The 16,456-nt window shown below is 53.2% G+C and overlaps 1 protein-coding gene across 1 annotated transcript in view; it reads left to right on the top strand.

Moving 5' to 3' along the window:
• Positions 1-10,524: 10,524 nt before the first annotated feature.
• DSCAML1 (DS cell adhesion molecule like 1) overlaps positions 10,525-16,456 on the top strand; it is a 342,760-nt gene continuing 336,828 nt past the window's right edge. Inside the window, exon 1 of the mRNA XM_004273352.4 lies at positions 10,525-10,764. Coding sequence (XP_004273400.3) covers positions 10,527-10,764 — 238 coding nt within the window. The 5' untranslated portion in view covers positions 10,525-10,526. The remainder of the gene's footprint in view (positions 10,765-16,456) is intronic.

Raw genomic sequence — 16,456 nt, 5'->3', positions numbered from 1 at the left:
TGCTTAACCTTTAGCAAGTCACTTGCTTCTTGCAGCCTCGATTTCCTCATCTGTAAAATGGAGGTATTGATGCCTGTCTTGCTGTGGGGGGTCTTCCTGTGAGCGTGCTCTGAAGGCTGCACAGCTCCACTTTTTAACTCCGGGTAGAGACAGACCTGACCTTTCTTTCTTTCTTTCTTTTGTGGCTGTGTCAGGTCTTAGTTGCGGTGTGCGGGATCTTTCGTTGCGGTGCACAGGCTTCTCTCTAGTTGTGGCACGCGGGTTTTTTCCTCTCCAGTTGTGGCGCGCGAGGTCCAGAGTGCGTGTGCTCTGTAGTTTGCGCCACGCGGGCTCTAGGTGAGACGCGTGGGCTCAGTATTTGTGGCACATGGGCTTAGTTGACCTGCAGCATGTGGGGTTTTAGTGCCCCGACCAGGGATTGAACCCTCATCCCCTGCATTGGAAGGCGGGTTCTTTACTACTGGACCACCAGGGAAGTCCCCAGACCTGACTTTTCTAAGGAGAAATTCCACAGGCTGAACTTTCTTCCACTTCCCCCAGGTGCAACCGGGTCTAATATGGAAAGATAATCCTCTCAATGAAGCAGCTGCCGCCCCGCTTCACCCCGCCCCTCCCCAAGGTTACAGGCGCTAGTCTTTGGGCGACACCTACTGGCCAGGTATGGTACTGCACCCTCCGGTAGCCCAACCACAGCGGGGAAAACTTGTCTCCTTGGACATTCACAGCCACCGTATGAGGTAGGTGTTATGCTCCCATTTTACAGATGAGAAAAGTGAGTTCATGGGAGGCACAGTGAACCTCTGATTCCAGGTGCTTTGTTCAGCTCCATCTCCTCCCTACCTCTTGCTCTTAGACTGAGCAGAGTGGGGAGCCGTTCTCTCCTAGGCAGAAGAGAGCATGCTAAATCACCCTGAGTTAGGAACTGGGATTAGGGGCGTGGCCAGAGTTGCGGGGCCAGGTCCAGGCTGGTCCGAACTGTTGTCCTGTGGCAGCAACCCCACCAGGCAGAAGACTTGGTGTTCCCCAGCTCCAGACAAGCTAGACTGATGGCAGGGGCTTCAGCTGCAGGAAGACTCTCTGAGGAGGCTCAGGGAGGCTGTTTGGCCACACTGCCATGCGCTCGGCTGTTTTGGGCAGTGACTGGCCTGAAGCCCAGCACGTGTGTGTTGGGAGTTGAGGGCGGTGTGCCTGGTCTAAGCTACTTCTCAGTCAGGATGGCATAAAGTGTAGTGATTGACAGTAAGAATTCAGCCTTATCTTTTAGAGATGCACACTAAAAGATCTACGAATGGATTTATATAATGCATGAGATTTGCTTACAGAAATCCTTGGTGATGGGAAGGGAGGGTGGTCGGGGAATACAGATAAGACAAGATTGCCACGAGTCAACAATTGCTGGCCCTAGAGGATGGGTGCACGGCAGTTCGTTATACTCTTCTCTCTACTTGTGATATGCTTGAAAATTTTCCGTATTAAAACCTTTCTGAAAATGTGACAGCAGAGATACTACCAACCACCACCGACAGCAGTAAAGAGAAAGAAAACTCTGCGGTCAGACCACCCAGCCCTGCTCAAGGCTTGGGCATTTGACGCTTACTAGATGTGTTAATGTCCCCGTGTCTCAGTTTCACTATCTGTAAAATGGGGATGATAATAATTATGCCAGCCTTATAGGTTGTTTGGAGGGTTAACTGAGATTATGCATCTAAAGTACTTAGCATAGTGCTGGACCACAGCAGGGTTCAATGATAAAAATCGTTATTAGGAGTCCATGGCTCTGGTTATAATTTGCCAAAAGAAAAAGCTACTTTGGCTGATTCAGACAAACAATTGGCCATTGCGATCAGCTCCAAGGTTCTAGCCATGAGTCTTGGAAGACACAGCCCTGAACCATCTCGTGCCAGGTGCGTGGGTATCTCAGATGGGCAGACACACACCACAGAGCCAGGTTCATGAAACCCCCCGCAGGGAGGCCCTTCTCCCGTCACCTGGTACACCCATTTCCATCCAGCTTTGACTCTTCAGGCTCTTCCCATCACCCAGGCCCACTCACATCCTGCCTCAGTTTTTCCTAACCACTCCTTTCTCTGAGCTTAAGCAGCTGTCTTCACAGACTAATTGAATCTCAGCCCTAGGTGGGATCTTAAAAGTCTTTTAACCCAACCCTGTGGCTACTGAGGATGGAGTGGTGGGCAGGGCTACCCAGTCAATGGGCCGGAGACAGAGGACAACACGACCTGGGCCATGAATGTCACGGTAGACGGAGTGCAGGCCTGGGATTCAGGAATTCTGCATCCAAGCGCTGCCACTGACCTTCAGAATGTATGGCCTGGATGTTCTTCAGCTGCACGACCACCGTTTCCTCCTCTGTGACACAGGGTGCTCCCAGTAGATGGCCTCCAGCCCCCTTCCCACTCTGACCTTTAGGCTCAGCATACAGACCTCCGCATGCTGTCCTCTATACGTCTCCTTCCCCTCTGAGCACAAGCTTCCCAGGGCAGGGACCTGTCTTAGAGTTTCCGGGGATGCTGGGAGCTCCTTGCTTAGGGGCCGGGCACAAAATTGCTGAAAGTGTAAATAAACCGACAACATGTGCTTCCTCTGAGTCGAGGGTGGGCAGCGGCCAGTGAAAGGACAGAGGTTTCAGACCAGGAAAAGTGGGAAACCTTCCCAAATACCTCACACTGTATCCATAACACCCAATAGTGTTTTAAAGGTTCTGGGATGTCCTTACAGTAAAAGAAACCTATTTACCTCTGGTTATTCCAGTGTTTTCTAAACCTATTTGACCAGAACTCACTTTTTGCATATCACCTTTCCTTCTCATGAAACTCTTGGGAAATGCAGTGTAAGATCTTTTTGCCTTTTCAGCTGGGTTTAAGTACAATCGCGTGTGGTAGAGATGCTACGCTTTCATGCCACGTGGTCTGAAATTGGGCCTCCCTTCGTGCCTGCATTCTCAGCTGAGTCTTCCCCCCTCACTGGGGCTGAGCTAGGACTTCAGGGGTCGTTGAGAGTCTTAGCCGGTGTGTGTAAGTGATGCCATTTGACCCAGGCAGCATTTCCTCTCCCAGCGGTCAAAAAGCAATGTGTCTAGTCGTGCATCCCACCCTGACCCCGTCCCCAAGAATCCACCTCAGGGTCACAGGTCAGCAGCAGTTCATGGGAAAGAGGCCCAGCTTTATTGGCACGTCGGCCCCCAAAAGCCAATCAAATATTGAGACACAGAGAAAGTCGAATACCTATCAAGGGGGTGACAGTTCCTGTTCTCAGAGTTGTTCAGATCTCATCTGGAGTGTTGGGGCCATTCTGCTTTTAAGAGGGACGTTGTTAACGTTAAATATGTGCAAAAGGGGAAACCAGGAGAGGGAAGGGTCTGGAAATTATGTTGGAAAAGGAGAGGTTGACAGAACTGCGATATTTAGCCTGGCAAAAGGAAGGCTTGTAGGAGGGCGGCGCTATGGTGGCTGTTCTAAGATATTTGAAAAGCCGTCATCTGGCGGGTCCCGTGAACTCCAGCGGGCTAAGGCAGATTGGGCTTCGTAAAGAAAGGTGTGCGTGATCACAGAGAGTCAAATTAGGATGGACTTCTGTGTGGGGAGGGAGCCCCTCATCCCTGGCAGCATTTAACCAGGGACTGTTAGCACCTATCTGGTGGGGTGGAGAGAGCTGGGGGGTGTGACATGGGGCCGGTCAGATGGGCTCTAAGGTGCCAGCCGGCCTCCTCGCTGAGTCTATGGCTGTTGGGCTGGTACCCCCCCCACCGTTCCCACACAGTGTCCCCCATTCCCTTGGCAATCCCAAACGGCATTCCACCCGCCACTGTGGCACTCTGGCTCTGTGGCTTTGCCCCCCGCAGGTGGACATTCTCTGCTCAGCGTGGCTGGAGGGGCTTCCCGGTGTCTTCCACAACCCCTGGGCTTTGAGGGGCATCTCAGTCCTTCATGCTGGTAGCTCCGTCCCAGTGATGGGAGGGGCGTTGTCCCACAGATAGGGTGTAGCGGGGGACTCTAAGCCGTCTTCCACCCCTGAGATCCTCTGGTTTGTGGACTTACGTGGCCAGATTTCCTAGGAAGAGGGCTTTGAGCATCCAAGTCAGGGCCGATTCCATGGGCCGGACCTTGGCCTCCCCTTCACTATGGAGGACGATCTCTTCGGGGGCTGTGGCATTTTGAAGCGTCCTCTGTGTGTGCAGTACTGTACAAACACATAAATTACACACTGTGTGACACTCTGAGGCAAGGGACTGTGGTGGGAAGAGCCCTGCACCAGAATCCAGAAAACCTGGTTCTTGGCCCAGCTCAGCCTCCATGGTCTGACCCAGAGCAAGTCCCTGGGACGGACACAGGTTTTGTAGGACCTGAAGCTTAGACCATTCGAAGGGACCTCCTTAAGGAAAACACCCCACAGCTATAAACACAAAATGAGGTACAAAGGTGAATATATAGGATGCTAAAATGAAATTGCCACAAATTCTGTAAAAACGGACAAATACCACAGATATCACACAATCTGGCCAAATAACAATATCTGTGTGAACTCACTGCCTGACACACCTCTATAATGCCTTAAAAATTTTTTTTTTAACATTTCTTCTGCTCACAATTTTACACACCAGCTCCTGGCTCCAGACATCTCCAACCTGGTTTCTCTTCCAAGACACACATCTCTAGTGCAGGCACCTCAGGCCATAATCATGCTGTGATACAACTTGGGCCCTGCGATTTCGTGTCACAAAGCCAAGTGAATTGGCCCGATGGGTGGTCGCATTCCTGCAGCCATTCCCTACATTGGGATGGCTACACAGTAGCGCTAACCATTCTCTACGCATAAATATATCTCACCGATCCCAAATCGAATGGATCCATCACTCACTCATTTGGGGGATCCTGAGTCAGATCCAAATGCACATCAGACCCCAAATGCACATCAGAGTAGAAAAGAAGAGAAGCCATGATTGCAGATCAACTGTGGTATTCTACCAAATTACCAACACCATCTGACTATGTGAACTTATGACTGGGGCCCTACAGGACCCTGGAGCATAAGTTGTCTTAGTTTCGTGGTAGATCTGCCTCTGGGCACATCACAGACCTCTAAGAGTTTCAGTTTCTTCATCTGTACAATGAACAAAACACCTCTGGCCTGATCTTTCTGTTTCGGACGAGGATCTGAAATGAAAGAAAATGTGAAGCCTTTGGATCCCCAAAGTCCTGAGGAAGATGATGGTGACGCCGGCTGAGCGGGCATCTGCGGAGACTCCAGCTTTAGGGTCAGTGTTCCTGCAGCTCCGGGCCTCACGCTTCCAGGCCAGAAACTCTCATATGAGAAGGGTGAAACTTAAGGCTTTGGTTCCAGTTAAAACACGTGCCTCTGGAAGGCATGACCTGTGAAGCTGTAATCGGGTATTTGCAACCCTGTAAGAATGAGCTGATTGGTCATTAAATTGGCCCTGAGCGCCCCCTTGTGTGAGGAGGCATCAGGCTAGGCTCCGCAGGTACAAACCGAAAGGGCTTGGAACCTAGCGTTTGGAAGAGGAGGCAAGTCAGATGTATGCATAAGCAGCCACAATGCAGGATGAAGGGATGAGCGCCACGGGCCAAGAAGATGTCTGCGGCAGGTAGAGACCAGAGGGGGGCTGGTCCATGCTGGTCCGGGAAAGCTGGGGTGCCTGACCAGGCCTTGCTGCACAAGGAGGCTTACGCAGGTAGAGAAGGGGCACTGGGTACTTGAGAAAGGAGTGAAAAACATAGCATCCAGGCTTTCCAGGAGAGAAGATGCTTCAATACAATGTGATGAACACATTTGTGAGTGCCTCGTGGGTCAGAAGAACTGCAGGATAACCCAGGAAGCCAGCAAAGTGAGCTCCCACTTATGGAATTTTCCTGATTTTCTTTCTCTCTTAGTTTAGATTCCGCCCACCTCCCCCGCCGCCACCCCTGAGAGAGACCTGGCAATGAGCTTCAGCTGCGCGGAATTCCAGCTTCATGGAACCTCTCTGGGTTGGCTTCTCAGCCAGTTTCAGAGTTGGGAGCAGAGAGGGGACTGCGGAAGAGAGGCCATGATTATTGAGGGGGCTTCTGCAGCCCCTGACCAACCCTCCTGAGACGGTGGCTTGAACAAGGGCCATGGAACCCCAGAGACGCCATCTGTAGGGGAGGAGCCTCAGGGATTGAGGCCCTTTGTTCCGTGAGCTTAGGACCATGATACTAGAATCCAAAATGTTGAGAGGGTAAGTGGCAAAATGTACCTAGACATCCTCGGAGCTAAGCATATAGAGTTTTGGTTTAAGGAATGCCCGGGTAATTTAATGACATGTGCTACCTTTTTATATAGGCACCATAGCCTATTAATTGCAATGATTCACCTCATCTCAAGAAGACGGAAGTATTTTAGATAGACGTGCATGCATTTGGAGCAAAAACTGTTTATTTTGTGCGTTTTTTGTTTGCTTCTGAGTATCAGTGCATGAAAATACGTATTTCTGTCTCTTTGCCTGCATTAGAGAATGTGCATAGGTGAGGAAACTGAGGCCCAGAAAGATAAAGTGACTTGTCCAAGATCCCACAGCTGGCTAAGGTGGCAAAAATGAGACGAGAACCGAGGATTTCTGAATCGTAGTCCGGGACTGTTCATATAACATTAAAATCAATTACAAATTGGAAAAAAAGGTGGGGAAACCCTTATTTTTTTCTCCTCCCATCAATGAATTAGTACTCAAAACGTCAATCCCAAATTAGCTATATAACCCCAAATGTCAAGTTTTTACCATTGACCTGGTTCAGTATCGATTCCTTTTATGAAAACCATATTTATGCTGAAGTTGTTACAGCATTTCAGAGCAATAAGAAGCCTTTGCTAAAATAATTATATGCCTTTGTTTTTGAAGAAAATTATCCAAAATATGTAAGCTGTTGTTTGAGTTAAACAATGAAAACATCTGTTGTTTCTCATGATGGCTCTAGTCCTAATGTAACATGGCAAAATAATACCCCCCAAATATCCATGATTAACCTGAATTGGAAAGGGTTCACCTTCCAGTGTCTTCGTATAGCCGCTTCAACTGGCATTGGTAAAACACACACACGCCAGCTACATCATCACCCAGCATTCTGATGTAACAAATTATTGAAATTAATTAATCGCTTTTTAAATGAGCGGTGTGTCCCTGCTGGAAATGAGTCCCACAAATTTGAGGCTTTAAACAAGTGTATTAGGGCATATGCAAAGGTGTCAATGCAGGATTTTTGGATTGTATTCAAATTGCATCTGAGCACAGGTGTGCCTGTCATTAAGTATTTATGTTTACCTGTACACATGGATGTTTGCCTGGGCAACTGTGTTTGTTCTCACATTGGTGTGCATATATTTGTGTGTGGGTGTGAGGGCTTCCATCCAAGTTGGGACTTTGAAGGAATTGTCCCTTTTATCAAAATAAAAAATTAGCCCCTCCAAAATGTCAGCCGTGGGAGGAGAGCATCAGGGTTTGGCGTGGGCGTGGGTGAAACAAGCATCCCACTCTCTTCCCTGGAGTTCCCTTGCTGTGCTTGTTGCTGACTCTGCCATAGCTCCCCAAGTACAACTCCAGTTAAGACGGGACTTCGGAACACATCTGAGCCAGACTGTCACTTGCAAAGATATTTTCCTAAATACTAAGCAGGAACAAAACCTAGGAAATGGAAAATACAAAAAGCATATGGACTGTCTGTTTTCAGGTCCTTTCCTTGCTGACAGTCACTCTATGCCCTTCCAGCCTCAAGCACACCTTTTTTCCATGTTTCTGGGGCCTCTTCCTGGATTCCCAACTCCTGAATTCTGGCCTTGTTGCCATAGGGACTGCAGGATGTCATCCCAACGTCCCCTCCCATTGAGCTATTCCCTCCCCCACCCCCTATAGTTCAAGGTCCTCTGAGCAAAAGCCAATAACATTAGTGATATATACATTTACTGTGCTTACTGCGTGCTAGCCGCGGGGCTTGTCTTATTTAATCCTCACAACAGGTCTCCGAGGCAGATGCTGTGGCTGTCCCCACTTTACAGGCGAGGGAACGGGGGTCGGCACACATTAATTCCCCAAGACTGCACAGCTAGTAAACGGCAGAGTTGGGCTGAGATCTAATCTCTGGCTCTGAAGTCGTGCTCTTAACCATGACATTATATACAGAGAGTCTCCTTGTGCTAGAGAGTCCCGAGTCTGCCCGCCTCACCTGCCCACCCCTGCTCCCCACATCCACTCGGCCTCTTCAGGAGACAGTGAATGACCTCACCCTTCGGGTAACACCTGACTCTCTACGCACAGTGTTGTGGTCCCTGAAAGGCCCTCAGGTGTAACCAGCATAAAAGGGACACTTAGGATAGAGGAGGTACTTCAGGTAAATGGAGAGCGGAGGGTCCCCCTCTCTCCTTCCAGCATGTGGGGCTCAAGCAGCTGTGCTGACACCCCCAGGCGCATTCAGGGCCCGTCTCCTCCCAACAGACAGCAGCCCCTTTCATCCTGTCTGACTTAGCAGCTTATTTTAGGCATGGCCTGACCAGGTGCCCTGGGTCAATAGGCTTAGTTTAAAATAACTGGATTCCTCTCAGCAACCATCTCCTTTAGAAGGGGAGGAACAGGACGGAAGAATGAGCCCAGTAGGCTGGCGGTGGTGAGGGAAGCTATCAGCCAGAAGACTGGAGGCGGCTGGGCTCTGTCGCTGCCTGCCTGACCCCAGGCAGGTCCATCGCCTCCCTGCTCAGGGCCTCATCTTCCTCATCTGTAAAGAGGAGGGCTGGGCTGGGTCATCTCAAACACCTGTTGCAGTCTCCCCCATGTCTCTGTTCTGAGCCTGTGTTCACAGAGGGCAGAACACCTAGTGAAAAAGCATCCACTTTGGAGTGGTGACTTCACATCACGCAGCTGGGCCACGAGGGCAGGCAGCACCGTGCAGAGCAAGCAGTGCCGCCCTGGAGTCTGGAGACCTGGGTTCCGGTCTTGTTTGTGATACAAACTGGGTGACCTTGAACAAGCGAAGCCTCACTTTTCTCACCTGTTTTAATGGGGAGTGATAAAGCTTCAAAGGATATTGTGAGGATTACACGGAGCAATTGCAGGTGAGAGCCCTTTAAACTCTGAAAGTACTATACAAAAAAAGTAAATGCACCTGGCAGTTCCTCAAAAAGTTAAAAATAGAATTACCATATGATCCAGCAATTACCACTCCCCAGAGAGTTGAAAGCAGGGTCTCGAAGACATACTTGTACACCCATGTTCATGGCAGCATTATTCACAATCACCAAAAGGTGGAAGCAACCCAAGTGTCCGCTGACAAATGAATAAACAAAATGTGGTCTGTACATACAATGGGTGTTACTCAGCTATGAAAAGGAATACAATTCTGACATGTGACAACATGGAGGAACGTTGAAGACGTTATGCTAAGTGAAAGAGGCCAGACACAAAAGGACAAATATAGTATGATTCCACTTAAGGGAAGTACCCAAAAGAGGCAAATTTAGAGACAGAAAAGTAAATTAGTGGTTAGCAGGAGCTGGGGAATAGGGAGTTATTGTTTAATGGGTACAGAGTTTCTGTTTGGATGATGAAAAGTTCTGGAAATGGGTAGTGGTGATGGTTACACAACACTGAGAATGTTGTACTAAATGCCACTGAAGAGTGCACTTAAATACAGTTAAAATGGTACATTTTATATCATGTATATTTTAACATATTTTAAAGAGTAAATGCCTTGGGCCCCCGTGCCTAACCTGCTGCCCGGCACACAGCAGGTGCTCAACATTCATTTTGTAACTGAGAAGATACCTCACTCCAGCCCTATTCAATTCTATGACGACTTTATGCAGATTGACATAAGGAATAAACCAATTTCTGCTTAGTGACAAAGCTGTGGGGTAGGGGGGGACAGATGAGGATGAAGGAGGAAGATACACGAGATTCAGCTGACATTAAACTATTTATTGACAATAATGTCTGAGTAATCACAGTGTGCCCAGTGTGAGGAAAATTCCCGCAGAGTGGTGGGGTGGCGGGCTTCAGCGGGGCTTCCCACGAGGCAGGCTCGCACAGGCAACTGGGGCTTGGAAGGGCAGGCAGCTTTCAGCTTGGAGGTGGGGAGTAACCCGGGCCGGCACCAAAGGGTCTCAGTCTGGCTTTTACTCCCAGCATCCATGCTCCCCCATCCCAGGGGGTAAACTGAGTCGGAAAGAGGCAGGCTGCCTTGGCCCCAGGTGACTGGGCCAGGAGACACGGGGCGCCCTTGGCCCGAGCAGGGCGGTCTCTTGGCACATGTATGACACACGCCTGTGTGCGACCGCAGGCTCGGAGCGGGTGGGTGGCGGGGACCCCTCGCCTCTCAGACGGCGAAAACTGGTCCGGCCCGTACGGTCCGGGCCCCCGCCGCCCCTGTGCCTGGGCTTGTGGGGCTGGGGGCCGTGTGGGCTCGGGGCTCGCGCGGCGCTCCCCGGCCGGGGTGCCGCGGGGGGGGGGGTGCAGGGGGGCGGGGAGAGCGGCTCCTAGCCCAGCCCCGCGGATGACAGGAGCCAGGGAGCCGAGGAGGGAGGAGCCGCCGCCGCCGCCGCCGCCGCCGCCGAGCGCTGGGCTGAGGAGCAGAGAGAGCGGGGCGCGGAGTGCGGGCGGCTGGGAGCGCGCTGAGCGGGGGAGAGGCGCTGCCGCACGGCCGGCCACAGGACCACCTCCCCGGAGAATAGGGCCTCTTTATGGCATGTGGCTGGTAACTTTCCTCCTGCTCCTGGACTCTTTACACAAAGGTGAGACCCGCGCGGGCGGCAGGGCGGCGGAGGCGGCGGGGCCGCGGTGCGCGAGGCTGGCGGCGAGGCGGAGTGCCCGGCGGGCTCCAGGTGCCCGGGGTGGGGGGACGGACCCCGGCGCGGGGCCGCGGATGGGGCGCAGCGGGTGAGGGGCAGGCACCCGGGGAGCGGCCAGGTAAGAGTCCGCCCTGGACCGCCCCGCCAGCTACCCGCGCCTGCCTTTTTGGGGCGCGCCCGGCGGGGAGGTGGTGAGACAGCCCCTCATCTCCCCGCTCGTTGCCGGGCCGCCGTTCTGCCTGGACCCTTCCCCCAGCCCCTTGCCCGCTGCCTGCGGCTGGGTGGCGCTGGGACCCCGGGGTGCCCTCCGAGTCGAGGGTTCCTTAGGCCGTGACTGTTCACCTGGGAGTGCTGGCGGAACCGGGCCGCGGCTTACTCCCTCTCTGCCACCGCGCGCCCCTCCGCCGCCCCGGACCCCCTGCATCGCACCGCACCGCGCTTATCCGCGCCCTGGCTGGATGCAGGGCGGGGAGAGCCGGGGGTGCCGAGACCTGGGCTCCCTATAATAGCAAGTTTGTTCTCCAAACCTAGAGGTCGCCTTCGTCCAGCCCCACTGCCCCGGGCACTAGCCCCGGCTTGGCTGCTCCGCCTGGCCACCTCAGGCAGCGCGCCCCAAGGTGCGGGAGTCTGCGCTTCGGCTCCTGGTCAGCGGACATGGGGACGAATCTTGGGTTGTGGGGGGGCGCGTGTCGCTTTCCGCGGAGAGAAGGCGTTGCTAAGGGTGGGTCCAGGTGTCCGGCATGTCCAGACCTGCTGCTGGAGCGCTGCGCACCTGATCCTCGAGGTAGCCGGGATTGGGGGGTTGGAAGCCGTCAGACATTTCCAACCAGAATCACCTGGGCACCGAGTCGGGATCAGGCAGTCCCCGGCTGTCGGGCTTCCAGGCGATCGCAGAGGACGTGCCCCCGGGCGCACAGATGGCGGGAGATGAGGCGGCCGAACTCGGCGCCCTTGCGCTGAGAAGCACACACGCTCTTACGAGCTCAGCTTTACCTGTGCAGCCCTCTAACTTTTCTCCTTCGCGCCCTGGGGGACGGCCTCAACCCCCTTTGCCCAGGCGGGTGCCCTGGCCCAGCTGCAACTCTTGACCCCTAGGCGATGGGGGAAGGGCAACCCAGCAGAGGGTTGGCGCTCCCGGACGGGTCCGGTCATTCCTTGCCGACGCCCCAGGGGTCTGGAGTCTGCAACCTGCCGGAGCTGACTGCAGTATCTCGTGGCTTTGGGGGAGGAGGGTGACCCTATTTTATTTGTAAGTACCGCCCGGTCAAAGCCAGACTGAAGGCCAAGATGCTGCTGAGGTGCGGGGCGAGGGCTGGCCCCTGAATCGTGGACAAAGTAGTTGAGTTTCTCTGACCCAGCGGGGTCCACGGGGTGACACACCAAGGCTGGTCTAGGTTGATTAACCCCTTGACCCCGCCAGCACCCTCTTATACCCCGTCCGTCCGCGGAGCAAGCAGCCTGCCTCCTGTTCCCCCGGGCCCCCCCACCCGCAGTCTCCCTCTCCCCAGGCTCTTCCTGCTTCCCTCCGCCCCGCAGGCTGGCTCGGCTCGCAGCTTTAATTACATTAATATTAAAAATACATAAGGTGAGGAGAGGCAGCTTTCTCTCTGGCTAGTTCCCTCTCCACCCGCCACCCCTTTCCATTTTGTCGGGCGAGGAAGCACAGGCTGGAGCTGCTCCCACACTCTTGCCCAGCCTTGTCCACACACACCTCCCACCCCCTTTCCGGAGACCTCTTCCAGAGCAGCCCATTCCCCGGGAGTCGAGGCCCCCTAGCAAATACCTGATGGACTCTCCCCTCCCCCTTCCAGAAGCCGGCCATTAATAAATGAAGCCCAAGCTATTTGATAGGGAAGGGGCAGATGGGGATGGGGTTGGAGAAGGGCCCAGAAGGCGGCAGGACGGCCCGAGGGGCAAAGTCCTCTCCAACAGGAGAAGCCAGTAGCTCTGGCCTTGGGCCTGCGGGAGGCTGGAGGTGCCAGGTGAGGCGGCACCTAAGTGGCCTTTGGGTCTGCAGAGCTCCCGCGCCCCTGCCATTCAGAGGCTCCAGCATCTGCGCTGGGCGCCAGGGCGACTTGCCAGACAGGCCTTTCTTTTCCTTCGTGCCTTAATTGGGTCTTAGGTGCCAGGCTGGTCCCCGGGGCCTGTTCTGCTTGGGGTGGCGTGGTGGCGGCGGAGGCGGCTGGGGGAGGATGTTGATGTGGTGAGAGCGGCGAAGATGGGGTTTGGTGTATTTTTCTCTCCCGTTGCCTGTCACCCCCGCGGCACCAAGGAAAATGTAAATGTGAATGTTGGAGGCTGTTACAGAAAACAATATCCTCTTGCAATAATTTGTACGTCCATCTGTGAGGAGGGGGAGGAGGCAGAGAGAGAGGGAGGAGAAAACAAGATGAGATGGAGCGTCCTCTGGATGGAATTAAGCAGTTATTGAATGTGTTTTAAGCGTCTGTTCTTTCCATTCCTCTCGAAATACCTTTTTTTTTTTGATGAAGCCTGAGCTCAGACTGATTCTCCAGAACTAAACTGGGAAGGTGTTTTAATAATCGGTTGTCGAGTCTTCAATAACTGCCTTATTATTGCCAAAACAAATCCAGGTTCGGGCAGCCAGAGGAACCCCAGCGAGGCTCTCTCCCTTGTTCCATCCAGCGTGCCAGCATCTGTGTTGCCTGCAATTGCATTTTTACTGTGTAAAAGAGCAAGCTTCCCCGGCACTAAAATTCCTGTTTTCTAAAAGCCAAAATAATGGGGTGCATTGATTTTTTCATTGCCCCCCCAACCTCTCGGATGGGGACTCATGGTTCTTCTCTCCAGAGAAGACCAAACTAAAAGCCTTCGACAAGCCATTAAGAAAATCTCTAACACTCTGTTCAGAGTCTAATTAAAAGGGGGGTGGGCACTCAGTGAATGTGCTTTTTAAATCTCGAAATGGCAAACACAACTTAGGGGAAGGAGGTGAAAGACCAGTGAACGTTGGGGAGCGGGTAGGTAGGCAGAGAGGCCCTGGGTGCTAGGATAACATGGGGGAGAATGGGATTGCCTTGATGCCCGACAAACCTTTCAGATGCTTCGTATTTCTGGGCATCAAAGTCAGCTGCCTTGAATATATTTCTGCAGCAGACTGGGGAGCTCAATTAGAAACAAAAAGCAAGTAAGCAGTTGACCCAAAGGCAGCGCGTAAGTTGAGCAGATCCCAGTACACTGGCTGAATAGGCTTATTTTTCTCAGATTGAAGAATCGAGAGAAGGTGGGCAAGCAAATGGCAGGGGTGGAGGGTGGGGTTGGCCCAGCGATGCTTGCGCACCCCCTCCCCGGGCACAGGGTGGTTGTCTGCACAGGGCACCTCATGGGCTGTTGGCTTTTGTCAGAGGGGTGCAGACCTCCAGTCCCCCTTACCTTCTCCGGGTCTTCAGGAATTCCACCCTTGTGACTTGCTTGGTCCCCTGCTCAGCTTGGTGAAGGACGATTTTATTTGTGGATGAGTTGAAGGGAGGGTGGATGTTCAGAGAGCTTTTTTGGGGGGTATGGGTACCAAGCTGGGAGATTCTTCCCTCCCACGTGATCCTGGAGGAGGTGTTTCTTGGGGGCATTGGAAACAGTCAAAAGGAAACGCCCCCAGCTTCCGAAGTGCTTTCTCAGCCCCTAGCTCAGTAGATTCTAACCAGCACCCAGGTGCACGAATGGGGTGAGCCACAGGCAGCAGACATGACAGGGTGCCAGGAACCCAAGGGCAGGCCCTGGATTTGCATATAATTTGCATACAGATTTGCATGCTCACCTAGCCAGGCCAAGAGCCTCCTCACCCTCTGAGTAGCCGCATCTTGATCTCAGCCTCAGTTGCAGCCAGGCAGTGGCTTTTCCTTCTGTGGAATGGGGGTGGGGCAAGAGTGGGGAGAAGGATGATGTTTTGGGTGGTGCTTCTCTCTTGCCTCTGAGTTCTAGGCCTACAGGGGCTCAGCACTGAGTTTTTCTTCTGGCAAGGCAGCCCCCGAGCTTGCAACTGGGGTGGGATGGGTGACCGGTGGCAGAGACACCCGAAGGCAGACCAAACTTTGGGTGTGGGTTGTGCCTCTTGTACTGCAGGAAGAAGAGAGGGGCACACCTGCTCTGGGGGTCCAGGGCCAACATTTGTTTTCTGGTGAGTGCACCCCCAGAATGGAGGATGCTTAGGGCTGTGGTCAGTGGGTGGAGAAGCAGCAACTGATGGGAAGAGGGTATCAAGTGAGGCAAAATGCTCTTTCACCCCGCTGGTTTGTCGGTGTCCAGCTTGGGAGGGGGTTGTGGCCTCTGAGGGGAAGAGCCCCCAGCGGCTGCTTCTACCATTGTTAAGACGCCTTCTGTCACATGCAGTGGTGGGGGCGCGGTGAAAGGCAGGCACTGTGGTCAGACGATGGGTGTATAAAGAGTTGGGAGTAATGCTTGAAGAGCACACAGTTCAGGGCAGCTGGAGTGCTGCTTCCCAGAGAGCCAGCTGGGATGCCCACAGTGGGGGGCGTGGCTTCGGGAATGATTCTGTCTGCATTTCCAGGGCCCTGGGCAAATCCCACCCTGGCAGGTGCAGCTCCAAGGCCTCCCAGAGTGTTTTTCTGCACATCTAATGATCTGGGAGAGCCCTGGTCCACCAGAGCCCACAGAGGTTTCTGAAGGAGGTGGGGGTGGAACCCTAAGGTGTTGGGTAGAGCCTCGGGGGATGGCTGGAGGGAGAGAGGGAGAGGGCCAGTGGGCAGAGCTTCAAGCCCTCCTCCCCCAGTTCTTCCAACCAGAGCATTTTATATACTAGAATTGTGAAGAAAAATAAAAAAGATTGCAATTCGATGGTGCAGTGGATATTCGGAGTCAAGGCAAACCCTTCATTTGCATCCTGGCTCTGCACTTAGTATGTGACCTTGGTCCTCTCTGAACCTCCCTTTCTCCAGCTATGAAATGGGATTAAAGGAGCTAATGCATATGAAGTACCTAGAATATAACTCGTTTTCAATAAACCTTAGACCTCTTCTTTTTTCTGCACTACTCCCAGCTTCAACCCCCTTCCCCCGCAAAGCAGAGCATCTGCTTCTGTCCCGAATGGTGGTACTAAGGAGCCACAGTTTTGGCCAAGCCAACGGACTCAGACTTTGTAGCAGTGAGAGAGGCTGAATGGTGGCCAGGGCAGGGGACGTCACAGCTTCCTTCCATCACCTATCAGCTGGGTAGCCTGCAGGACCCATCCTCAGCCAGATAGCTGAGGCCATGCAGCCACCTGGGTGGCCCTGGGGTGGGGCGGGGTGGGAGGACCCAGCACACTCCCTTTCCCCAGCCACAGCTGGTGGCAGTTGTAGAAAAGGTGAGGGCACAGGTTGGCTCCAGATTTGGATTTGAGGGTGAGGCAAAGGCCAGCCTCATACCTACCAAAGGAAGGCTGGGGTTGGTTGATAAAGCTCTACCATGACTGGACACAGTAAGAACTGATTTAATGCCATAAACCTATGTACGTGGGCTGCACAGGGTGAGCCCCCATACCTTGTAACTGGATGGATTTCTGTCTTTCCCTGCTAGGATGAACTTTGCTGTTTTTCAGGTAGTTTCATGTATAGAGAACACCCTTGACAGCCCCTGACCTTGGGGATCCCTGGACCACTCCTCCCTCCATAACCCGGTC

The sequence above is a fragment of the Orcinus orca genome, chromosome 8 (genome assembly GCF_937001465.1).
Source record: "Orcinus orca chromosome 8, mOrcOrc1.1, whole genome shotgun sequence".
NCBI lineage: Eukaryota > Metazoa > Chordata > Mammalia > Artiodactyla > Delphinidae > Orcinus > Orcinus orca.
Note: the sequence above shows the minus strand (reverse complement) of the source record. Positions and strands in the feature narration are given on the sequence as shown.